This window comes from Mesoplodon densirostris, chromosome 8, assembly GCF_025265405.1.
Source record: "Mesoplodon densirostris isolate mMesDen1 chromosome 8, mMesDen1 primary haplotype, whole genome shotgun sequence".
Lineage (NCBI taxonomy): Eukaryota > Metazoa > Chordata > Mammalia > Artiodactyla > Ziphiidae > Mesoplodon > Mesoplodon densirostris.
The window spans coordinates 88,285,191-88,310,480 of NC_082668.1; the positions used below are offsets into that span (position 1 = coordinate 88,285,191).

General features: G+C 37.8%; 1 protein-coding gene and 1 long non-coding RNA gene across 7 annotated transcripts; one reads left to right on the plus strand and one right to left on the minus strand.

The window, feature by feature from the left end:
* Positions 1-366: 366 nt before the first annotated feature.
* On the minus strand, positions 367-4,521 carry LOC132495217 (uncharacterized). Of its 2 annotated transcripts, none has more exons than XR_009533222.1 (4): positions 4,261-4,521; positions 2,561-2,800; positions 1,304-1,507; positions 367-705 (listed from the first exon to the last, which is right to left on the minus strand). It is a non-coding gene; the product is annotated as an uncharacterized LOC132495217 (long non-coding RNA). The 2 variants fall into 2 exon arrangements; XR_009533221.1 differs by having other exon boundaries at positions 3,610-4,520.
* BBS5 (Bardet-Biedl syndrome 5) lies at positions 3,851-24,599 on the plus strand. 5 transcript variants are annotated; one of them, XM_060106932.1, is made up of 13 exons: positions 3,851-3,905; positions 4,238-4,425; positions 6,940-7,022; positions 8,328-8,393; positions 9,301-9,350; positions 9,482-9,609; positions 12,227-12,362; positions 13,275-13,370; positions 16,673-16,735; positions 17,990-18,124; positions 22,307-22,390; positions 23,362-23,385; positions 23,541-24,599. In XM_060106932.1, the coding sequence occupies exons 2-13, from the start codon at positions 4,367-4,369 to the stop codon at positions 23,640-23,642; spliced, it is 1,026 nt and encodes a 341-aa protein (XP_059962915.1). In that variant the 5' UTR covers positions 3,851-3,905; positions 4,238-4,366; the 3' UTR covers positions 23,643-24,599. The 5 variants fall into 5 exon arrangements, with proteins under 5 accessions (XP_059962915.1, XP_059962918.1, XP_059962919.1 ...); XM_060106936.1 differs by lacking the exon at positions 3,851-3,905 and adding an exon at positions 4,984-5,107 and having other exon boundaries at positions 4,124-4,425; XM_060106931.1 differs by lacking the exon at positions 3,851-3,905 and having other exon boundaries at positions 4,124-4,425.
* The last annotated feature ends 691 nt before the right edge of the window (positions 24,600-25,290 follow it).

Consider the following 25,290-nt stretch of genomic DNA (forward strand, 5'->3'; position numbering starts at 1 on the left):
CTGGAGCCTGTGCTCCGCAACGGGAGAGGCCACAGCAGTGAGAGGCCCATGTACCGCAAAAAAAAAAAAAAAAAAATACACCTACCATACAACACAGTAATTCCACTCCTAGGAATTTACTCAAAAGAAATTAAAATCTATATCCACAAAAAGACTTATGCATGATTGCTATTGGCAACTTTATTAGTGATAACTGGAAATGACCCAAATGTCCAACATGTGAAACAAACTGCAGTATATCCATAGAATGCAAAATAAGACAGCAGTAAAATGGAGCAAATTACTGATACATGTATCAATATGGATGAACCTAAAAACATTCTGCAAAATGAAAGAAGCCAGATACAGAAGAGTATATACAGTATATAATTTTTTAAATAAATTTATTTTATTTATTTATTTTTGGCTGCATTGGGTCTTCATTGCTGTGTTTGGGCTTTCTCTAGTTGCAGTGAGCGGGGGCTACTCTCCGTTGTGGTGTGCAGGCTTCTCATTGCGATAGTTTCTCCTGTTGCAGAGCATGGGCTCTAGGCGCGCAGGCTTCAGCAGTTGTGGCTTGCGGGCTCTAGAGCGCAGGCTCAGTAGTTGTGGCGCACGGGCTTGGTTGCTCCGCGGCATGTGGGATCTTCCGGGACCAGGGCTCGAACCTGTGTCCCCTGCACTGGCAGGCGGATTCTTAACCACTGCGCCACCAGGGAAGCCCTACTGTACATAATTTATTACACCATTTATATAAAATCCTAGAACACACAAAATCAATTAACAGTATGGCACTTTTTATGTTATATATATATATACATATATTTTATCACAACAAAAATAATGAAAAAAAATCTGCAGTGACAGAAAGCAAACAAATGGTTTCTGGAACCTGAAGTTGACTGCAAAGGGGCATGAAAAAACTTTTTGGGGTGATGGAAATGTTCTGTGGCTTCATTATGGAAGTGGTTACATGGATGCATATACTTGTCAAAGTTCATCTAAAATGGGTATATTTTATTATATGTAAATCATACCTCAATAAAATTGATTTAAAAAGTAAAAACACATACACACACACAAAACTTTACTTACAAATGCAGGAGAAAAAAAGTCTGGGAAACAAAGTATATGAAGGCCCAGTTAAAAGCACTGAAAAATAGTCATTTCAGTCTTTGTTTCAAAGGTCCTACTGTGATGTCAGGGCATTAATTTAATGTTGCTGTAATAAATTATCACCATCTCAGATGTTTAAAACAATACAAACTTATGGTCTCACAGTGTTTTCTGTGGGCCAGGAGTCTGGGCTGAGTTCTTTGCTTACCTGGAATCAAGGTGTCTGCAGGGGTGTGATCTCATCTGAGGTTTGGGGTCCCCTTCCAGGCTCATTCAGGTTCCTTAGCAGAATTGGTTCCTTGTGGTTGGATGACTGGAGTTATTGTTTTCTTGCTGGCTCTCGGCTCTTAAAGGCTGCCCTCAGTTCCTAGACACGTGGCTCTCTCATAACTTGGACACTATTTCATCAAAGCTAGCAAGAAAATCCCTTTTAAGGGCTCACCTGATAAGTTCAGGCCCACCAAGGATAGTCTCCCTTTTGACTAATTCAAAGGGCATTAATCACATCTGCAAAACTCTTTCATCTTTGCCATACAACATAATCTAACCACAGGACTGATATCCTATATATAGATTCTTCCACAATCAAGGGGAGGGGATTACATAAGATATGTACACCATGGGTGGGAATCTTAGAGGCCACCTGGAATTCTGCCTATAGCCCTGAACAATTCATGCCTCTCCCAAAGGAAAAAAGAAACAAAACTGTGTTCTCCGTCCCAAGGTTCCCCTCTCATCACATTACAGCATCAGCTCAAAATCCAAGATCTCATCATCTAAATCATTTACATCTGAGCAAATGAGGCTCCTGGTTATAATTCACTAAGTGCAGTTCCTCGAAGCACAATTCCCCTTAGTGACCTGTGAAACTAAAGAGACCAGTGCTCCCAACACTCCCATCATACAATGGTGGGACTGGCATAGGAGAACAGTTAGAGACATTCCAGTTCAACAGGGGGGAAATGGAAGGTACAAATGAGCCACTGCCATATAACAATTCTGACATCCATCTGTGCAAATGTTGGATTTTTACTGCTTAAGGTTTAAGATCTGGGAATAATCTTCCGTGGTGCTCAGATCCTCTGAGTCATCCTTGCTTTTTCATGAAATGTAGCACATGTTTACAGGTGAGTAATTTTTTTTTTTTTTTTTTTTTGCCACACCTCGCAGCTTGCAGGATCTTTAGTTCCCCAACCAGGGATCAAACTCAGGCCCTGGCAGTGAAAGCGCCAAGTCCTAACCACTGGACCACCAGGGAATTCCCAACAGGTGAGTAATTTTATCAGCCTGCTTCCCACCAACAGAATTTTGCTGGGTCTAATAGCCTCTACAGTAGCACACCACTCCTGATACCAATCTCTGTCTTAGTTTTCTATTGCAGCATATAACAAATGACCACAGCTTAAAACTACAGACATTTATTATCTCCCTGTTTCTGTAGATCAGAAGTCCAAGCATGACTTACCTGGGTTTTCTGCTTAGGGTCACAACCAGGCTGCAATCCAGATATTTCCTGGGGCTAAGGCCTCATCAGAAGTCTTACTGGGGAAAGATCTGCTTCCAAGCTCATTCAGGTTGTTGGCAGATTTCAGCTCCTTGCACCTATAGGACGTGAGACCGCTGGCCCTAAAGGCGGTATCACAGCAGGTGGCTTCTTCAAGGCAAGCAGGAGAGTCTCTCTTGCTCCAGTCAGCTGAGATCCAGCCTTATATAACATAGAATAAACATGGGAATGATATCCCATCACTTTTACATCCCATCATCTTTGCTACATTTTATTAGCTGGATGAAAGTCACAGGTTCTGCTCACATCCAAGGGGATGGGATCATACAAGGGCATGACTCAATGGGGGCCACTTTAGTCTGTGTCCACCACACGTTCCTTTGTCTCCATTACCTTTGTCAACCTGAGAAAAACTCCTCATGCCTTTCATATGAATATACCCAGTATTTGGCACAAAGCCTGACACACCGGCGTGCCATTTAATTTAAAGTGATCAAACTTTTGATCCCAGGACTCCTTTATACCCTTAAAAATATCATTGAGGATCTGAAAGAGCTTTTGTTTATATGGATTATAGCTACTGATATTTATTGAGATGTTTAAAAATTCACTTAATTCATTTAAAGTAAAAATAACCTCATTATATATTAACATATATTACATGTTTTAAATTATATTTTCAAAAAACTGTAAGAAGAGTAACATTATTTTACATTTTTGCAAATCTTTTTAACATCCAGCTTGATATCAAGACAGCTGTTGTCTCATATCTCTTTCACATTCAATTTCACATCATGTGGCTTCTAAAAAACTCCTCTGTACACTCAAAGGGAGACTGAGAATTAAAAAGACAAATAGTGTTATTACAAATACATTTGGACCTTGTGGGCGCCCTGCAAGGATCTTGAGGACCTCCTGGAGTCCCCGGACCACACTCAGAACCATTGATTTAGAGAACTGTCGTGAACCGAGGGAAGGACGGCACTTTGATACATTCGAAAAGTACTTACTGAATGCCTACTCTGTGCTCGCGTGGGTTCAAAGGGAACTCTGTCCTCAAGGTACTAACAGCAGAGCGAGAGAAGAAAGGTTAAGAACCGCTTTAGTTCACTTCTGAGCTGAGGCTGAAGTGACAAAGGACGGGCCAGGTAGAGATCTGGAGAACGAGAGTTCCAGACAGAGAAAGGGGGCGCCCTCCAAAGGCGCTGAGCCCTGCCTGGTTGGAGAGCAAGCAGAAGGCGCGAGGACGGCATGAGGTGGGCTGCGCCGGAGGAGGCAGAACCAGACGAGGAATTTCGAGTTTTAAGTCTGCATTTCTCTCTTTCTTTTTTCAGACCGCACCACGCGGCTTGCGGGATCTTAGTTGGCCCACCAGGGATGGAACCAGGGCCACCAGTAGTGGAGGCGCGGAGTCCTAACCAGTGAACCGCCTGGGAAGTCTCTAAGGCTAAATTTCCCGACAGTGTAGGGAGAGGAACGGAAGCGGGGTGGGCGGGGAGGAACGGCTTAAGGAGGCGAGTCTGGAGGTGCGGAAGGTCATTCAGAAGTCAAGCACCCGCTCCTGCGCCGGTGCCAGTTCGGCTTCTCTGAGGCACGGAAACCTGCCTGGAGCCTCAAATCCGCTTAACTACACCACAGGGCCGGGAAAGCGCGCACACTACCTTGAGGAATTTTGGGTCTCGGCGCCCGCCGTAGACGTCGTGCCAGAGGCGGCCCGTTGTCTTGGAGCCGGCGAGACGCCGTTAGGCCTCCCCCGCCGCGGTCACCATGTCGGTGCTGGATGCGCTTTGGGAGGACCGGGATGTCCGCTTCGACGTGTCCTCGCAGTGAGTCGCCAAGATTCCCCAGTGGCCGGGAGCCTGTAGAGGGCGCCGCGGCGCGATTTCCCGACCCGCGGGCAGAGCCTAAGACCCTCGCGAGGGTGGGAGGAGGTTGGCGCCTGCTGTCCTCACCTCAGGAGACCCCAGACTGTCCGGGGCCCAGCGGCCCTCCCCAGGCGCCACAGCCGGAGCGCGTCTAGATTGTACGCAGTTTCGGTCCCTTACGATCCCCGGTCCCGTCTTGACCCGGGGGACCTGTCGGAAGCTGAGCCCAAATACGGCAGGGACCACCTTGGGCTTGGGCGTCCAGTACACCCCAGTGAGCTTGCGGTGCCAGTTTCGTATGGTGGAAGGAACGTGGAGCAGGGACTCTGGAAACGAGGGTTCGGAAACTAGGTCTAGAATAAGGACACACATTGTGGGCCCTTAGAAAAATGACTTCACCGTTCTAAAGCTTGAGTCTCCGAGGGAAGTGAGAGTAAGCATTCTCCAAAATCCCTGACCATGCAGACTTTATTTCCGTGGTAAGCTTCGTTTCTAGTTATTCATTTAAATCACCAACAGGAAGAAGGAACCCTCTTTTGGAGCCTCTCAAACAGAAGCCCTGTTTTTGGAAATCTTCATGTTTTAAAGAGAATAGTTAGAAACCTCCCGCCGGCAGTCCAGGAAAAAAGTGCCCACTGGGATAGTAAGTGTTGGAAAACAGTAAAGCTAAGGTTCTTGGGTTGATGGTTTGGAGCTTCTTAGCCAATTCGTATGATTCTTTATTATGAACAGAACTTTCTTAGGTGGAAAAAATGAAATATTAATTTCCCAGGCTTAGCTGTAGCTAGATATATAATATTAACATGGTCTTGGATCCTTTAAGGCGTTGTGAGGGAAGGGAATTTATAAAGTTATAAGCAACGGTTACATATTGCACACAGTCTTTGACTTTTCCTGTTATTCTTGGAGGGTTCTTAAGCAAAGATCCATTTCATGAACATTTTCAGTTTATTAAACATTTATCAGATGTTTACTACGTACTGGTGACTGTGCTGATAGCTAAAGATACAAAAATAATAGGAAATGACACCCTTCCCCCACCCCACCCCCATTCTACTGCAGGAGATAGATGTAGATAACTAACTATAAAAAATGTGGTAAATACCGTCATGGAAAAAATGAACAAAATGCTGGAGGACCATAGAACAGAAAAGTTCATTCTTCCTAGGGAAGGTCTCAAAGAAAAAATAATATTTGAATTGAGCCCTGATGAATGGTCAGGGCCTTGCTAGGGTATACAGGAAGAGAGTATTCCAGAAAAAAGAAAAGGAAGAAAAGAAAAAAAAAACTAGATGTAGAGTCTTAGAGGTATAAATCTCATTGGCTAGAAGCAGGGTCTGGCAGGTAGAGAAAGGAGGTGCAAATAGAAAGGTAGATTAGCTAGATTGTGAAATATTCAGTTGAGGATTTTGGACTTCATCATCTAGGTAGTGGGGTAATATGGCTTTTCAACAGTGAAGTGTATGATCATGTCTGTATTTCCAGTAGGTAATTGAGTTGGCTTTATTGAGAATGTGTTAGAAGGCTCTACCACATATTCTGCTAGGTTTTTCTTTTCTTTTTTTTTGGCACTCTAGATTGCATTCTATCAGTCAGCAACCTATTCTTCATTCTTTATTTCCTTTTGTCTCCTTTATCTGATTGTTTACCAAGTCCTAATGTTGCTTTGCTTTAATCTGTTCCTTCCATAACTGCATGACTCCTTTGCTTTACTCAGAAACCTCTGGGGCTTCTCCACTGTCCACAGGATAAAACCCGTATCTATCTGACTGACATTCTAGGTTATCCATAATCTGGTTCCTTCTTACCTATCCTACTATATTTTTCACTACCTCTCAACATGCACCTTCTTCTCCAGCCAGGCCAGTCTTCCCACATTCTCTTATCATTTCTTTTTTTTTTTTTTTTTTTGCTGTGTTGGGTCTTCGTTTCTGTGCAAGGGCTTCCTCTAGTTGTGGCAAGCGGGGGCCACTCTTCATCGCGGTGCGTGGGCCTCTCACTATCGCGGCCTCTCTTGTTGCGGAGCACAGGCTCCAGACGCGCAGGCTCAGTAGTTGTGGCTCATGGGCCTAGTTGCTCTGCGGCATGTGGGATCTTCGCAGACCAGGGCTCAAACCCGTGTGCCCCTGCACTGACAGGCAGATTCTCAACCACTGCGCCACCAGGGAAGCCCCCTCTCTTATCATTACTTATTTCTGGTCCTTAATCATAGATTCTCCTCTCTCTCTTTTATTTCTCCAAATCCTACCTCTCCTTTAGTTCTGACTTCTCTCCATGTCCCTGGTCACTCCAGGCCACACTTGATCTCCAGGTTCTTTAAGTTCTTGAAAACCTTATTTTCAAATGCCTGAGCATTTGGTACTGTATTATTTATACTTTTGTCTGTTTTATATGGATATGCCTTTTCTCTCCCTCACTAGATGGTAAGCGGGTGTAGTTGTAGCTAAAAAATTAAAGCCTTTATATTTATTTTAGACAAATGAAAACAAGACCTGGAGAAGTCCTTATTGATTGTTTAGATTCAATTGAAGACACCAAAGGAAATAATGGGGATAGCGGTGAGTATATTTTATATTTCTGGTTTAAATTACAAATGTTAAGTTATATTAGCTGGAGAATAAGATATGAAACAGCATTATATGTCAATTATGGTTCCTGATGCCCCACCCCATACCACTGTAATAAGTCCTTCTGTAAATAAACCCCAGTTATCCTAATTTAAGTGAGCCATCTCTGTTCTGTTTGACCCTGACTGATAGATGCAGGTCTAGTCGTCTGTGATCTTGTGGGAACTTTACACTCTAGCCATGCTGGGTGACTTACTATTTGTCAAACATAGCATGTAATGTTCCACAGTTTCTCTTGAGAACGCCTTCCTTTGTTTTTAGGACCTCCTATCCCATCTCACGCCAGCATTCACACAGGCTTAGTTTCTCTGATTTTAGATATTCTAGGGTTTTTTTCAGGGAGGAAGGAGTATGACATGGCTATAGATTATTCATCAAAAGAATTCCATGGTTATAATTTGCTGAAGAAATGTGTTAAACAAAGTTAAGAGAGTTAACTTAGTTCAAGATATTAGTTCAAGATATTTCAAAACTATCCTCATATGCTAATTGTATTACAAATTTCTAAGACACATAGTTTACCATGCACAGATTTACTTGACTTTTTTTTTTCTTGGAGCATCTATAGGGACTACTATGTCATAGGATATACTTTGAGAAATGAAGTTTATCTAACTTGGTACATATTTCAGTGTAAGAACATCAGTTTGAGGCTAAGAATGAAAATCATAAGCCTTAAACAGACTTCAGCTTAGCCATAACTTCATATGAGGAAAAAGTTTGCTCACCACAAAAAAACTGGGTATATGAGTATATGGCTCATTTAAATGAGAACTGCTAAGAGACTGCTCAAATGGCAAAGATTCATATATATATGAGAGTTCTTTGAGAAGTGTGATTTCACTGAATGGCTTAATAATTATACTGTCCTGTACTCATACTCAGTTGGCAGCATATAACCTACTGGGACCCCCAGAACAGCTTCTACTGAGAAAAAAAAAAAACAGTACACAGTTTTCTCCTCTGTCAGTTGAGTCAAACCAAGGTGTTGGCAGTGAATACCTGTATTCTTTCTGTAACTATCAGATTTTGTTTCTCTGAGATTCTGAATCACACATTGTATACCTTACCTAGAATGGATATGAGCAATAAGTATTTTCAATTAATAAATGTATGAAAAACATCTGTGGGTGTTGCTGTTGGTACTGGGCCAGAAGTTTCATGTCCATCTCATTCTATACTGCAAAAATGGGTCCTTATTTAAAGTAACTTATTTTTCTGTTTGTTTGCTTTTAGGTAGACTCTTAGTAACAAATTTAAGAATTATCTGGCACTCTTTGGCATTACTCAGAGTCAATCTTTGTAAGTATCTTTGTTAGCATGAGAAAGAAAAAAATAATTTGTCAAGTAAACTTGCACAGTGGCTCTTGACACCAAAAGAAGCTATACTATGAAATATGTGAAAAACTTTAATTGATAAAAACTTAAGAAATCCTAGACTAACCACAGACTGCCTCATAATGCAAAAGGAATGTTTTTTTCAGTCTGTCCATTTTGTCTCTTGGACATAAACAAGATTAGTGCTTTTACACTGAATGATTTTTGGTTTCGTTTTTTACTTTACTTTGAAACTTGCTATAACCTGTTTCAAGTAATACCAAAGAAGGGAGATTAAATTCTAATAAAAGTACAGTCTTTCATTGTGTTACATTTCGTTTCATTTGTTTTTTAAAGGTATTGTAGATTTTCCAGCTAGACTTTTTCTCTTGATGTTGTGGTGCTAAGATTTTTAGTAAATAATACTGTATAGGTTTTAGAGAAGCAAACCTCCTTTTTCCCCATGTTGAGAATATTTTTGTTCAAAAGAGGCAGAATTGGGCTTCCCTGGTGGCGCAGTGGTTGGGAATCTGCCTGCCAATTCAGGGGATGAGGGTTCGTGCCCCGGTCCAGGGAGATCCCACATGCCGCAGAGCGGCTGGGCCCGTGAGCCATGGCCGCTGGGCCTGCGCGTCTGGAGCCTGTGCCGCGCAACGGGAGGGGCCACAGCAGTGAGAGGCCCGCATACCGCAAAAAAAAAAAAAAAAAAAAGAGGCAGAATTAACTTTCTAGTCCTTTTAATTATTTAACTTAAATTTGTAGATATTTCATAAAATTTTTTATTGTATTTTTATATATATTTAATTTTTTAAACTTAAAAGTTCTGTATTTATAGTTTGTTCCCTCAATTTATTGTATCATGTTCTTTAAATTCTTTGCTTTTAAATTTTAGCTATTGGTTACAACTGCATATTGAATATCACAACAAGGACTGCTAATTCTGTAAGTCTGAAAAATCTTATTGAAATATATATAGTGAAGAAACAGTAGATATTTGAGGTTGATGTTTATTTTCACTATAAATGAGAAATTGCTCTTAAAATCTGAAGTTTTACATAAATTTGTCTTTACAGAAATTACGAGGCCAAACTGAAGCTCTTTATATACTAACAAAATGTAACAGTACTCGTTTTGAGTTTATATTTACAAATTTGGTTCCTGGAAGTCCTAGACTTTTTACTTCTGTGATTGCAGTACACAGGTATGGTAATACTTTATAGATTATTGAATATTTTTAAGGTAATTCTATGATATAAAGGTTTAGAGTAAAATTTCAACATGTGGTGCTGTCTTCCTCCAAGCTCTATTGCAAACATCCTGAAGATACATAGAACATGTTGCATTACCATTTAATAAACACTTTGAAGGTATTTATAAAACACATAAAACTGCTGAAGAGTCTATTAAATTAGCTACCAAGGTAGTTAAAAATGAAATAGAGAATTCGTTCAATGTAGATAACCAAGTTGAATAATCCAATTAAGGAATTAAGGTTATTTTTCTAACAGTAGAAGGCATGATTGGGTGATTTCTCTAAAGAGAAATTTTTTGTTGTTTTGTGGTTATTTTGATTTTTTGTTTTCTTAATTATTCTCTTTTTACTACCCCAGCTCTTTTTTTTTTTTAACCAGCCCTAAGTACTATGATTTTTTTTTAAAGTTTGGCTAAGATGACAGGCCAAAAAAAAAAAAAAAACCACACACACAAAAATTTATACACACAGATATATATAGTATGTATATATACCATTGTTTTAATTTGAATTTCTTTTATTACTAGTGATGTTGAAAGTTTTCATATTTGTTGGCTATGTATAGTTTTCTGTTGTAAATTTCTTAATTTTACTCCTATCTGTCATGTATATTGCAAATTAATTTCTTTCCTAGTTATTTTATTTTTAAATTTTGTTGATGATTTTTTACTCTACATAATTGTTTGCTTTTCTTGGAGATATAACTCACATAACATAAAATTTACCATTTTTAAGTTTACAGTTTGGTAGTGTTAGTATATTCACCACTTCTCAATTCCAGAATATTTCCATCACTCCAAAAAAGAAACCCCCATAGTAGTCACTTCCCATTCCCTCATCCCCATGGTCCCCTGGCAACCACTGATTTACTTTCTGTCTCTGGATTTGCCTATTCTGAGCATTTCATATAAATGAAATCATACAATATAGTGACATTTTATGTCTGACTTCTTTCACTTATGTAATGTTTTCAAGCATGCTACATGTTGTAGCATATATCAGTACGTCATTCCTTTTTATAGCTGAATAAGATTCCATTGTAGAGATACATATTTTGTTAATCCACTCATCAGCTGATAGACATTTGGGTTGTTTCCACTTCTTAGCTGTTAGGAATAATGCTGCTGTGAGCATTTGTGTACAAGTTTTTGTGTGAAAACATATTTTTTTAAGCTCTCTTAGGCATATACCTGATCTTTTTATTTCAGTTTACTTAGAGAAGTAATATGAAATGGAGTATGAAGGGAACAGGGAAACTACTTTTCTTTAATAGTATAAAAATGTTATGTGTTCCCTCCAAAACAATTTATAACATAAATAGTTTCCATTTTTTCCACTGGTTAAATATTGATGATTACCACCCTAAAGGAAATTAAGATTTATAGTCAAATGCTCGAATCCTGCCCTTTCATAATTTACATACTAGAAGATTAATTAATGTAAAAATCAGAAGTTTAACAATACATATTATAATTTATATAAATGATTTCTAAAGTTATTCAGGTGAAGAAAACCCTTTAGTTTTATTAAAAGGGTAAATTAGCCTGTATTTTTGTGGAGTTAAAATTAGAATTAATCAAAAGTTAATCAGAATTTTCTTCTGTGTTTATTATTTATCAATAGGGAGACATGGAAAGAAAACAAAGTTATAGGGATTTTACTGCATACATACACAGACACAGATACATACACTGTCCTAGGGTACCTTTTGGAGTTGGTACAGATTCATTCTAATTTTCTGTATAAAGGTAGATATGAGCATAATGTTTTCAGGTTTCAGTGAGAAAAGTAATTGCAGTTTTATTTATATCAAAAGAATAATGGTGCCTTTAACTAAAACAGAGAAATCAAGGGAAGCTTTTTGATAGAAAAATTAATTTCCATGTCTGTTTTTACAAGCATTGTTCTTCAGCTTAAAGAAAAACAATCTGCCTCCTCTCATTTGTGCCATACTATATATATTGACTTAAAAATTAGACATCTAGGGACTTTCCTGGTGGTGCAGTGGTTAAGAATCTGCCTGCCAATGCAGGGGACACAGTTTTGATCCCTGGTCTGGGAAGATCCCACATGCCACAGAGCAACTAAGCCCATGTGCTACAACTACTGAGCCTGCTGTCTAGGGCCTGTGAGCCACAACTACTGAGCCACTTGCCATAACTACTGAAGCTCACGCGCCTAGAGCCCATGCTCTGCAACAAGAGAAGCCACCGCAACGAGAAGCACACGCACCGCAACGAAGAGTAGCCCCCGCTCACCTCAACTAGATAAAGTCCGCGTACAGCAACAAAGACCCAACACAGCCAAAAATAGATTAAATAAAATAAATTTAAAAAAAAATTAGACATCTTAAATATAGGTACTGAGATAAAATGTGTAAATACTACACTGAAATGACAAATACAGTACAAAAGACTATAATCACCAAAACTTATTGAGAAGAAAAATTTTTTAATGTACCTTAGTAACTATTTGAGTATATAACTGTGTATTTTTGTAGATAAGTAAACATAATCTAAGAAAATCACATTTTCAGTTTGGATTAGTCTTTTGTTCTTTTTTATAGAGCATATGAAACTTCTAAAATGTATCGTGATTTTAAATTGAGAAGTGCGCTAATTCAAAATAAGCAACTAAGATTACTACCACGAGAACATGTATATGATAAAATCAATGGAGTATGGAATTTATCCAGTGATCAGGTACCATGCAAAGAACTAATGAACCTTTGGGGGCAGTGCTTTCTTTGGTAATCATTTTTCCATTTATGATTGGGTTTGTATATTTATTTAACTGTTAAAATAAGCATTAGAGCTCTTAATTAACATAGCTCTTGATATACGTAATATTCTGATTTTCATATTTGTATGGTTTTATGCTCTTTTTATCAACATTTGTTATGTGTAGACTTAGAGCTGGAATGGGCCTTAAAAGTCATCTAGTCCAGTCTCTATTCACGTACAGATGAAAAACTCAGGCCCTAAAGAATTAAGTGACCTCCACATCTATTCTGTTCCACAACCACACTCTTCCCCCATACCACACTACCCTCCACATCATAACTTAGGCTGATTGAGGAGCGTCATAGGGTGGACAGTCACGGAAGCCTTTTAATCCAGTCTTTATGGAATTAAACATATAACTCATTTGGTGACTCCTACATCCATGATTGTAACTTTTCATTTCCTCTTGAAATTATGACCAGAGGAAACATATAAGCAACTAATAGTTGGAATAAGAAACAAATCAATTTCTAGAGAATAATTTGTCTCTTACTAAGAATAGTTTCCAGCCTTTGTGGGTGTTTCAACCTAGATTCGACTGATAACCAGTGTGGCAAAGCTGTAGCATTTGATTGAAGAGCTCTTGCTAACCATGGAATCATAAGCTTAAATTGTAAATAAACTTTGCACACTTGAAAAGTTCTAGTTTTAAACTATGATAAATATTCTATAAGATATAGACAGCTCCCCATCTGAATAAATACTCCTCATAATACTCAATTCTGGTATTTTATGCTGCTGTGAGAATCAGAATTATTCTCGTGTTTAGAAAATAAAGAGTAAGTATTCAGACATGATTGTTGATGCCTCTCTCATCACTCTCTTTTACAGGGAAATTTAGGAACTTTTTTTATTACCAATGTGAGAATCGTGTGGCATGCAAATATGAATGACAGTTTTAATGTCAGTATACCATATCTGCAAATTGTAAGTGCATGCATTTTGATGACCTTATTTTAATGTAGAATAAATAATTTCTGTTCAACAGTTAATAGGACTTTTGGGATTAGATGGGTTTTCTCTCTCCCTAGTGGCAACAGTTTAGCTGAGAGCATACTTTTTAAATGTTGATAATCAGAAAAGACCCAATTGTACTTCCATTCAAGGGAAACGGCACCATTATCAACTTGCTGTTAAGAGAGAAATATACTGGATTCTAAAAATTTTAATAGTTATCATACAGATTAAGGTGATTTTTCTTAGATTTTATTCAAAGGGCTTTTAGCTACTAAAGTTTTCCATAACCTTTCCAGGAGGCAAGTATATAGTGGTTCTTTGGCATGGCTTCAGCTCACTGACCCACCCACTTTATGGCTGTCTTGCTACTTTCTACTCAAACCCTTTTAAAGCCAGAGCGAATTCATTAATTCTGTGAATGAACAGTTTTTATTGTATTCAGATACAGCATGTACTATAAGCTGGATTCATACTACAAGTTCAGTGAAAGGAATCAAGATGGTTTTTAGTCATAATGGTTTTAGCTTAAATTAAAGCTGTTAAAATTTAGAATAAGTGGGCTTCCGTGGTGGCACAGTGGTTGAGAGTCCGCCTGCCGATGCAGGGGACATGGGTTCGTGCCCCGGTCCGGGAAGATCCCACATGCTGCGGAGCGGCTGGGCCTGTGAGCCATGGCCGCTGAGCCTGCACGTCTGGAGCCTGTGCTCCGCAACGGGAGAGGCCACAACAGTGAGAGGCCCGTGTACCACAAAAAAAAAAAAAAAAAAAAATTTAGAATAAGAACTAATTACACCTGAGACCAGTTTGTTGGGGGGTAGATGAAGATGGTTCTTTTTACTCTGCTGCTGCTTTCATGGTAAGTATGTGATTCAGTGAAACAAGTAGTAAACTCCAATAATCTGAAGAATTTCATCTCATATATTAAAAAAAACCCTACTTACTGGACCCTAGTGCAAATTAGATGGAATATAAAAATAGTTAATGAGAATTCTGTGAGGCTATCCTATGATAATCACCCTTATTATAGAATATAAGTAGTCTTAAGACTAAATAGTTTCATTAATAAATATTTATTGAGTATTCGATACAATGTATGTGATATCTGGAAAATGTCATTCTTTAAAGAGACCTCTTAACCTATGAGAAAGATGATTCTTTGCAAAATATTCCCAAGTCTATCATATTTTGCTAAATTGTTTGATTACTGAGTTACTTTAAAATATTTGATCATTCATTTGCCAAATACTGAGCACCTACTCTATGCTCAGTGATGAAACTCATGAACCAGTACGCAGTTTCTGCCTTTAAGGAGCTTTCAGTGTGGTGGAGAAAAACAACACATTAAACAGAAAATCATAGGATCTGATAGGAAAAAAATTATTTCTGGCCATCTAAAGAAATATGAGAATTTATAAGCATAGCTGGAAATATGTGACAGAGTCTACATAGGTATTTGATAAGTTGATGTTTGTATTGTTCGTTGCTGTTTTATATTGCATTTACATATCAATGTCTATTATGCTGAATAATTACTGAGTAGTAAACAGCCTTGTGATTTCTGTTCTTCAAGTAGGATACTTTTCGTTATTTAAGAATACCGTTGCCAAATACGGATTCTGGAATGAATTCAGCCTGGCCTAAACAACTTGCAATCTGATATCATCACAATCTGTCACTGGGGCAGTCATGTTCTAACTTCAGCTCTGGGCCTCAGCCATTGTCCTGACTCCCTTCCTATAGATGTATATTTATATATGTATCTTCTTGCCAGTTTCTATCTTACCAGCCTGTGTCATCCACAGTTACCTGGTTAGATTACCTATCCATAAGCAGGATGCCAGTGTTCTATGGTTCTTAACCAGGACTCTGCGTACTCCTGGCAGGGTGTGAAGTAGTCTAGATGGAAGCCCAGGTTTTCATAACAATTACCATTTAGGCTGTCTGTCTGTCTGTCTGTCTGTGTCTCTCTTTTTCTCAACTTCCAATGCCCATCTGTCTGGAAGTATGATACACAGTCACCTACCACAGATTATTATCCTTCTTGGACTTTTGGTCTGCTGGTTATAATGTTAGATCCCCCATGGTTCTCTCTAACCCTGTCAGCAAGTACGTTTTGTTTCACTTTCTACAGGTCCTGCATGTCATTATGCTTCTACCCCTCTACCCTTCTCCCAGGCCACTGGTATCACTGCTCATCCACTAGCCAAGCTTCACCCTCATGTCACACTTACCAGTTGAGTTAATTATATTTGACCTATCCTAGCCTTCTTTGATGCCCAGTGATGAATGCCCATACTTTTTTTTTTCAATAAATGCAGTGGAGGTTCTTTCAGAATTTAGTCATTTATTGTGTAAGAAACAGAAGGCACATGCAACATTTTTTAACATCTTTATTGGAGTATAATTGCTTTACATTGTTGTGTTAGTTTCTGCTGTATAACAAAGTGAATCAGCTATATGTACACATATATCCCCATATCCCCTCCCTCTTGCGTCTCCCTCCCACCCTTCCTATCCCACCCCTCTAGGTGGACACAGAGCACCGAGCTGATCTCCCTGTGCTATGTGGCTGCTTCCCACTAGCTATCTATTTTACATTTGGTAGTGTATATATGTCCATGCCACTCTCTCACTTTGTCCCAGCTTACCCTTCCCCCTTCCCCTGTCCCCAAGTCCATTCCCTACGTCTGAGTCTTTATTCCTGTCCTGCCCTTAGGTTCTTCAGAACATTTTTTTTTTTAGATTCCATATATATGTGTTAGCATACAGTATTTGTTTTTCGTTTCCTGACTTACTTCACTCTGTATGACAGATTCAAGGTCCATCCACCTCACTACAAATAACTCAATTTCCTTTCTTTTTACAGCTGAGTAATATTCCATTGTATATAGGCACATGGGACTTTTAAAAACTAACCCAGCCTTAGGAGCCACAAAAGACACTGGCTCTCCATAACTAAAGGATTGCTGGCCTTTGGTTTAAAATATTCAGAAAAGTTGTGGACTCCGTGAAGCAGGGGACATTTAAGTCAGAATTTTGTACATATTTCAGAGATGTCATCTTTGTGTTGCCTTACAAATTTGCCACCTATTTCCAGTATGAAAATTTTCATTTACTTGATCTCTATAGGAGTGTAAGGAAAAAGGAAAGAGGAAGAGTTCTGTTCTTCAGACTATGAAAAGTAGTTACTGTGTAAAAGTTGAAAAATGTGTTAAAGTGTCACTACTATCAGATAATAAAAACAAGCATTTTTTTTTTCGTTTTATATCTAGCGGTCAATAAAGATTAGAGATTCAAAATTTGGTTTAGCTCTTGTCATAGAAAGCTCTCAGCAGGTAAGATACTTTATATTTTTATTAATCTTTAATAGATTTAAAAAACTATGTGACAGTCTATATTTTTAGTTTTATTTTTATAGTAACCAGTTTATGTCCAAGAAGAGTATTAGCTGTAACATGAGATTATATGAAGAGTTTGAGTTTGAAGTCATATAGTAATTGTCCCCATGGGAAGAATCCTGCTTATATTTCTCTTTTGGGCAGACATATTAATTATGATTACAGTCATGACATTATTTCAATCTTTACACAACCCTATGATACAGTTACTATTTTTTCCGCATTTTATATTCAAGGAAACTGAGACTTGGAGAAATTAGAAACCTTGCCCATGGTCTAATAACAGTAAGTGATAGGGCTAGGTTTTGATTCCAGGTCTGACTGATTCACAAGACTGTCTTTGAGCAACACAGGTCTATACAGATAAACACACCCTATTTGAGATTTTATACCATCAAACTCAGATTGTACTATATCTAATTATAGGCTGCTACGCCCCGTTATGCCTGGTTTTTGCATTTATTTGTTTTTATAAATTTTTTTAAAAAAGATTTTTCTCTTCTAAATTCTAAATTTAAATACAAATGTCTACTCACTCCTTTCCCCAGCATCATACAGCTAGTTGTATGATGTAAACCATACATCATATGTAGTGTTGTAAAACCAGGATTTGAACACAAAAGTGTATGCTCTCAACCATCACCATATGGGTACTTAATTTTTTAACACTTCTTCTCCAACAAACAGTCATGGGCAAGTTTCTTCCCTAATTTTTCAAGGAGATAGCCTCAGGTATGCCATTCCCTTTTTTATTTTAATATATAGTCTATTCCTTTTCAAGGTCTAGCTCAGGAAAAACTCAGTTCCCTTGGCCTTCACAATCTATGGTGTATTTTTTTTAATCTTGAAATATTAGCTTTGATACTTACAGATGAAATTATGTGATATCTGGATATATTTCAAAATAATCCTGAGTGGGTGAGGGGAGGAGATTTAGGGGATGGGGAGGTTACATATGGAACAGAGCTGGCCATATGTTGTTACTTGTTGAAGCTGGATGATGGCTACATGGACATTTATTGTACTCTTCTATTTTTGTATATGCTGGAAGTTTTCATAATAAAAAATTTAATTTTAAGAAATCAGCCTACATATTGTGCTCTGAAATAAGGACAGCTAGAGCTGTAGTTTATCATATACTGTAAAGACTGTTCCTCAGGCTTTTCATTTTTTCATTATTTTCTCTTACAGAGTGGAGGATATGTTCTTGGCTTTAAAATAGATCCTGTGGAAAAACTACAAGAATCAGTTAAGGAAATTAATTCACTTCACAAAGTCTATTCTACCAGTCCTATATTTGGAGTGGATTATGAGATGGAAGAAAAGGTAATTTGTTCAATGTGTGATATACAGAGTTTGCTCAATTGCCTTTACACAATCTATAAAATTCAGATATACACACACTGTGTACAATTTAATTTTAAACTATGTTTAAAATGATGAATATAGAGGCTCTGCTCAGTGAGTATGGCCAATGCTAATTTGTGCCTACCACCTGTTTTCTCCCTGGCTGCTTCACCATTCATTCCTGCCGTTCTAGGTAGCAGCCTATCCAAGATGTCCCCATATGCAAGGCTCTTCTGATGTAGAGACTTGAATCTCCCACTCTGACAGCTTTATTTTTATTTTACTTCAGCCAGCCATTAGCATTTGTTTAAACCTTACAGGCCTCACAGACACCATTCTCTTCCCCCAATGACCCACAATATAGCAACTCCAGGAGGCTGCTCCATTAATATGGCCTGTGTCTGTTCCTATTCGTCAGATCCTCTTCCATGTCAGTTATGAAAAATTTTGAATATCATGCCCACATGTCTGCTCTTTGCCTTCCTCACGACTTCTGGTTTCTGCACCAATCCCACTCTCCAGGTACATCAGCTGTCCTTTGGCTTTACTCTTCAACCTCTGCAGCTGGGCCCCTTGTCATCTGGTGTTTCACTGTTGTCCTCACCAGCCACTTCATCAGAGACTCCTCGCCGTCTGCTCTGACAGTGGTACCCTTGCCAGAGGCGCTCTGTCACACGTTCCCTTGCTGTCTGTTCTTGTCCTGGGGCCCTCACCGTACGCTCTGTTGCTGGTGTCCCTGCCACCCACTCTTTCATCAGGGTCCCTGCCGATACTCAGCATGTTGAGCCATATCACATATATTATCTGTCTCTCTTCCTGCTCTTGGACTACAGCAGGTGACCAGGGAGATCAAGAAGTAGGACTGGACAGCTAAGTACAAATTCATACCCTCTGACTTCAACCTCGTTGTGCTCCGTATACTTAATTTGTTTGTCTCCCTGTCAAATTCCATATATATTCCTTTCCCCTTCCAGCTGAAACTTGTCTCTGGATTGTTGACACCATATTGTACATACACTCTAAGTATTTCATCTCCTTAACCATCATTTTCTGCTTTCTTCCCAACCTGCACTTCTTTCAGCATTCTCCCTTTTACTCTACCTTCTCTGTATATTCCCCAGTAATATCACCTCCTCCTCCAGTTTCTTCAAGTTGTACTTCTGTAGATGACTCCCAAATCTTTCTGATCTTGGCATACTCTCTAAGCTTACCAGGGTTCCAAATATTTCTTGAATATTTTCATAGATGAGCATTCCAAATAACATGAATTGAATTTCTCATTTAAAAGTTTATCTTAGGGGCTTCCCTGGTGGCGCAGTGGTTGAGAGTCCGCCTGCCGATTCAGGGGACACAGGTTCGTGCCCCGGTCCGGGAAGATCCCACATGCCGCGGAGCGGCTGGGCCCGTGAGCCATGGCCTCTAAGCCTGCACGTCCAGAGCCTGTGCTCCGCAACAGGAGAGGCCACAACAGTGAGAGGCCCGCGTACCGCAAAAAAAAAAAAAAAAAAAAAAAAAAAAAAGTTTATCTTAGTAATTTAATTAATAATTTTCCAAGTCAGTAAGATACACTAGGACATGGTTGAGTATCTCAAACTTGGCATACCTAAAATCTTGTCATTTTTCTCAAAAGCAGTATCTTGCTGATTTATCTATTTATTCACTACTTATTTATTTTTAACATTGTCAAAGTCAGATGTGCTCAAAACTCCGGGGTTTTCCTTTTTTATTTTTCCCATTATCTTACTTTACACATTCAGTCAGTTGTACCAGTCTCTCCCCTGTTCCTATACCTTTCTTTCCATTCAAACTGCAGTTTCCTTTGCTACTTTTGCTTGTAAAATAATGTTGTAGAACAAGCATGGTCCTTGGAACCTGACAAACCTGACTTCAATCCCAATTTCACCATTTATTTGTGATCCTAGGCAAACTTGAGCTTCAGTTTTCACATTATAAAATGGAGGTAATCTCTCTTACAAAGTTATTGATCATGTCTGTAAAGTGGCTGGCACATTGGAGACAATATGTTAGTTCTCCTACCCATTCTGTCTCTACCTTTCATTTCTCTTCTTTTCCCCTTCTTTGGCCCTCAGTACATAATAATAACCAGCCATAGTAGCTTGCTTTGTCACCACATATAAGTCCTTACTCCAAAGCCACTTCTTCAGGGAGGTCTTTGGACTATCCATCTAAAACACCAACCCCTGTCACTTTTTTATCCTTTATTCTGCTTGTTTGTTTGCTTACTTGCTTGCTTGCTTTATTTTTGGTAACACTAATCAGTCTCCTTCACTATAAATAATCTCCATGAAGTCAGGGATTTTTGTCTATTTTCTTTAATCATTATATCTCCAGCAATCAAAACTAGCACATAATAGGCTCTTAGTGAATATTCATAGTTGTTGAATGGCTATGTTGAATGCCTACTCTTTGCTGTTAACTGCTCTAAGAACTTTATATGCCTCATCTCGTTTAATCCTCCTAAAAACACTATAAAGTGTATCATCATCATTATTATTAGCCCTATCTCACAGTTAAGGAGACCGAGGCTTAGATAGGTTAATTTACTTGTACGCAGTCGCCCAGCTCTGAACATGGTTGAAACACCAGCTGTCCTCGGACTAGGGCATCAGGTCACCTCTTGTCATCAGTACACTTCTACCATCAACCTTACCCCACCAATTACCTATAAGTAGTCCACATTCTCTGAGCTGGTATTAAAAAATTTCAGTAAACTTCAGTCTACCTTTCCCACCTTATCTGCACAGCCACAGTGTCTGGTTCTGTAGGCTGTGCACTGCTTAGAGAACATGGTTCACGTAGACTCCAGTGTGAGTGATACTCCTTGGCATTATTCAGTACAATATTCTGTGTAGCTCCTTCTGTCTTGTGGGACTCTCATATTTTGACCGTATCAGATTATTCATCTTCTTCGGCCATATCCTGTGGTTTCTCACCTTTGCTGATACTGATCCCCTCTGTCAGGAATACCCTTTCCCCTAATCCCACCTATGAAAATCATCCTCATCCTAAAAGCCCTAGATCATGTGCCAGCTTTTTCTTCATGAAAGTTTCTGGCATGCACAAGCCAGAAGTTGTGCTGTCTCCAAACTCTTCTATTATAATAGATATTGCATTTGTTACAGCTATTTTTTGGAGGTTGAACTATATGATATTATTGATATTTGACCATTTTTTTACTAAAATGTCAATTTCATAGAGTTCAACCTGATATTTAGTTATTTATAATTGTGTTTTGTCCTTCACTCCATTCCCACTAGATTACACACCTTTTGTGGTAAGGGCAGAGACTTTAAACCTTTGGTAGTACCAGCATGGTACCTCATACACTAAAGATATTCAAATATTTGAAAAATGAATTAATAGATACCAGCACTATATTTATTCTGCTTTACCTTTAGAACATTCCATACAAATCTTAGTTCTTCTTTTTCACAAATTTCTTTTTTCACAAATTCTATTTAATGACTATTTTGAGGAAAATTTAAAACTTGCTATTATACAAAAGTTAGGTTTTTTTAAAACTTAAACTATCAGGGCTTCCCTGGTGGCGCAGTGGTTGAGAGTCCGCCTGCCGATGCAGGGGACACGGGTTCGTGCCCCCGTCTGGGAGGATCCCACATGCCGCGGAGCGGCTGGGCCCGTGAGCCATGGCTGTTGAGCCTGCGCATCCGGAGCCTGTGCTCCGCAACGGGAGAGGCCACAACAGTGAGAGGCCCGCATACCGCAAAAAAAAAAAAAAAAAAAAAAAAACTTAAACTATCAGATAGTTTTTAACTATCAGAAAATCAGATAAAATCCAATGAGAGTTTTTTCTTGATGGATATTTCTAAGCATCATATTAAGTTTGTGTAAATTTGTCATTTTAAATCTTTTGATGATATTGACTTCAGATTTAAAAGCTTGGGTTTAACTGACTCATTTTATTATTCATGTTAGTTTTAATAGAATATAAATTATGCAGCGATTTTTGTAAGACTTGAGTGGTTGGTAACTGTGATATCCTTTTACAGGTATTTACAATTCTCACAGCACATTTTACTAAAATTATTTATTTGATTAATATTGTCTCTTTGATACATTTTAACATCTGATTTAACTGATTTTTTCTTTTTTCTTTTTTTAACATCTACTGATTTTCAGCCAAAGTCCCTTGAAGCTCTGACAGTTGAACAAATTCAAGATGATGTAGAAATAGACTCTGATGATCACACAGATGCTTTTGTGGTGAGCATCACAAAGAAGAGCTACTAAATTTCTTGTGATTTTTTTAAAATCTGAGTCATGTTTAATTAAATAATGGTTTAAGTGTGTAAAATAGCATAGAACTTGAGACTTTTTAGAATGTCTTAAACATGAGTTGGAGAGTAGTTTTTTTTTCAGGTTAGGGATTTTTTTGTGTGTGTGAAAATACTTTTAAATTACCAAACTGGGAAATAGTTTGAGAACATACTTATTCAGAGGATTTCAGATATGTGAAAAGTTTTTTCACACTTTAAGATAACAGAATATATTAAATATAGTTAATTTAATTAATTTAAAGTCTATACTTTCCATAAGTAACCTTTATGAGATGGACCTCCCTCCTTTCAGTTTATAGGTATATTATCTTAAAATGGATTTCTATTTGAAGAGTAAACTTTCTTGTTTCCAAATTTGTATTATTTAATTAATAGCCAAAATAATAATAATACTTTCTATGTATGTGGTGTATGAATCTGACTAGACTATCTCTCTGGGAATGAAAGTTTTTAAGCAAAGTGTGAAATAAGTATAAGATAGTTAATAATAAACTACTACTGCCTTGGTGTATGCATTTGCTGACACAGTGAAGCACTGATTGCTTTGTTTTGTTTTGCCAGCATCTTCTTCTAAACCAAAAGTAGGGGTGAAATTTTATAGCTGCTTAGTCATTCTTTTTATCTCCTTTCAAGTTAACAATGCTAATTATACACCAATTACAAAGCACATTTTTAGCGCTTAAAGCGTAACTCTTGAAGACATAAATAATGATTGACAGAAGAAGTGAATTCTGCTACCAGCATTGTAAAGATAGGTGAGAAAACCATTAGACACACAGTAACAGAAGATAAAATACAGTTAGTTACAGAATTGTTCTGTAAATTAATTACCTGTTCCTTGGCCTATTAACCTATTATATATCAAGTATGTGAAATATAATTTTCCTTGTCTTATAGGCTTATTTTGCTGATGGCAATAAGGTAAGGATATTTTACCTATAGTATATGAAAAAATTTTTCTATATTCCAGTATTTAGTATTCACAAACTTATGTGAAACCTATTTTTTGTTTTTTTTTTTTCCTCTTCCTTGCCCACCTTCTCTATTCCCATCTCATCCTCTTATCTCCCAAAAAGCAACAAGATCGTGAACCTGTGTTTTCAGAAGAACTGGGGCTTGCAATAGAGAAATTGAAGGATGGATTCACCCTACAGGGACTTTGGGAAGTAATGAGTTGATCTTGAGTTGAGCTGGGTTTCTATTTAAAGTTATCTCAAGATTAAAGATACTAGTCACCTGCTATAAGGCATGGCATAGTTTTTACATTTACAGAAAAAGCTTTTCAGAGAGTTTTTTAATGATTAAGGAAAAACTCATTTGTCGAAGATTTTATTGCCAGTCTTCTAAAAATTATATTTGAAATTGTAATCAAAATGTATCTGGTTTGTTGTAAATATGTTTATTTTGTAACTAATACTTGGAAGTTATTAGTCTGTGAATATTAAAAGACTGTATCATGTTGAGCTTCATAAAGAATTTATGCAGCACCATTAAATGTTTTGAAAGTGTTATCTAAAAGCATAAGACTATTCTTATGGAGTAATCAAAATGCTGCTTTTTTAATTATAAAAATCTGGTTTAAATATATTTATCGCATAGCTCCAAAGGTAAGCCAGCACTCATATAAATTATAAACCTTAAGCTTGTCATTTTTAGGTAACCATTTATGTAAAAACTAAAAACTTTAGCTAACTTTGGAGGATATCAACCCCTACGTAAAGTTTTGGGCACTATTTTGGAAATAATTTCAATATCGTTTTGGCAAGAATACATTTATTTTGTAAGGAAATAGTTTTAAATAGTTTGTAAATAAATAATTTATTTGTTGACTTGCTCTTTGTTTGCATTCATTGAAACTTCTTTGAAGTTTTCAAAAATATGATATTATTTTCTGATTTCTTGGTCAGGTAAGATTTGGTGACCTCTCTTGCATAAGTGTTTTTTGCCACTGCTTCAGTATAAAGAAACTTTGTAAGGAACTTCTGTCAAAACATTAACCCTCTTTTTCTAGAGTGAAAAAAGTGAGTGTGTAAAATCATTTAAAATAAGATGCAACTGTATGTACAACCGTAGACACATAGTACAATCAAGGGCTAACCTGAGTTTAATAAAGATCAATGAACAAAAGCTATAAATTGGTTTCTTCATTTAAATAGGAAAGGATTTTTACATTTTTAAGGGATGGGGTTATAATAACCTATATTAGGGGGAAAACGTTGCTTGAAAAATGTGTACAGGTCAAAAACATGCAGCTAGGAATATTGTTTCAATAGTTTTTCAAGAAAAACAGACTATAAAATTGCCACTTAGTAAGGAATAATCTCAAAACGTCAAAACACTGTGTTTGCATCTGACTCATTAATCTTTTCAGATGTTAGGTGTTACACGTGTAAAGAGAAATGAGTCATTTATTGTTTAAACAAGGGAGCAGCTGTTGGTTTTTTCTAGTGTGTTAAAACCTTTAGTGGCCTCTATAAATGGAAAGAGTCAATGAGCTCTTCTCTCAGCTGTTGTTTTAGCAGCTGACAGTACCATTGACTTCACCGTGATGTAAAATAAGGGAAAAAACTTTTACTGATGGATGGAGACCTTGAAGTTTAAAAATACATAATTCCCTGATCTGGGGGCATTCATTGATTCACTCAACAAGTATTTATGGGGCACCAGTGAGGCCCTGTGGCTATAGCATTGAGCAAAACAAACCTCCCCAAAATCCCTGTCTTTATGGAGCTTATGTTCTTTTGAGCATGTTTAAGAATACCAACCTTTGAAATTACAGTATTTTTACAGCCCCACTGAATTTTTTAAAATGTGAGAATATAATTT

What these genes read in the sequence shown, in the direction of transcription:
- BBS5 (XM_060106932.1), top strand. Translation starts at nt 4,367, where the DNA reads ATGTCGGTGCTGGATGCGCTTTGGGAGGACCGGGATGTCCGCTTCGAC. An exon ending in CAACAAGGACTGCTAATTCT is followed by an intron (nt 9,351 to 9,481) that starts GTAAGTCTGAAA and finishes TTGTCTTTACAG; the next exon opens with AAATTACGAGGCCAAACTGA. An exon ending in TCTGTGATTGCAGTACACAG is followed by an intron (nt 9,610 to 12,226) that starts GTATGGTAATAC and finishes TCTTTTTTATAG; the next exon opens with AGCATATGAAACTTCTAAAA.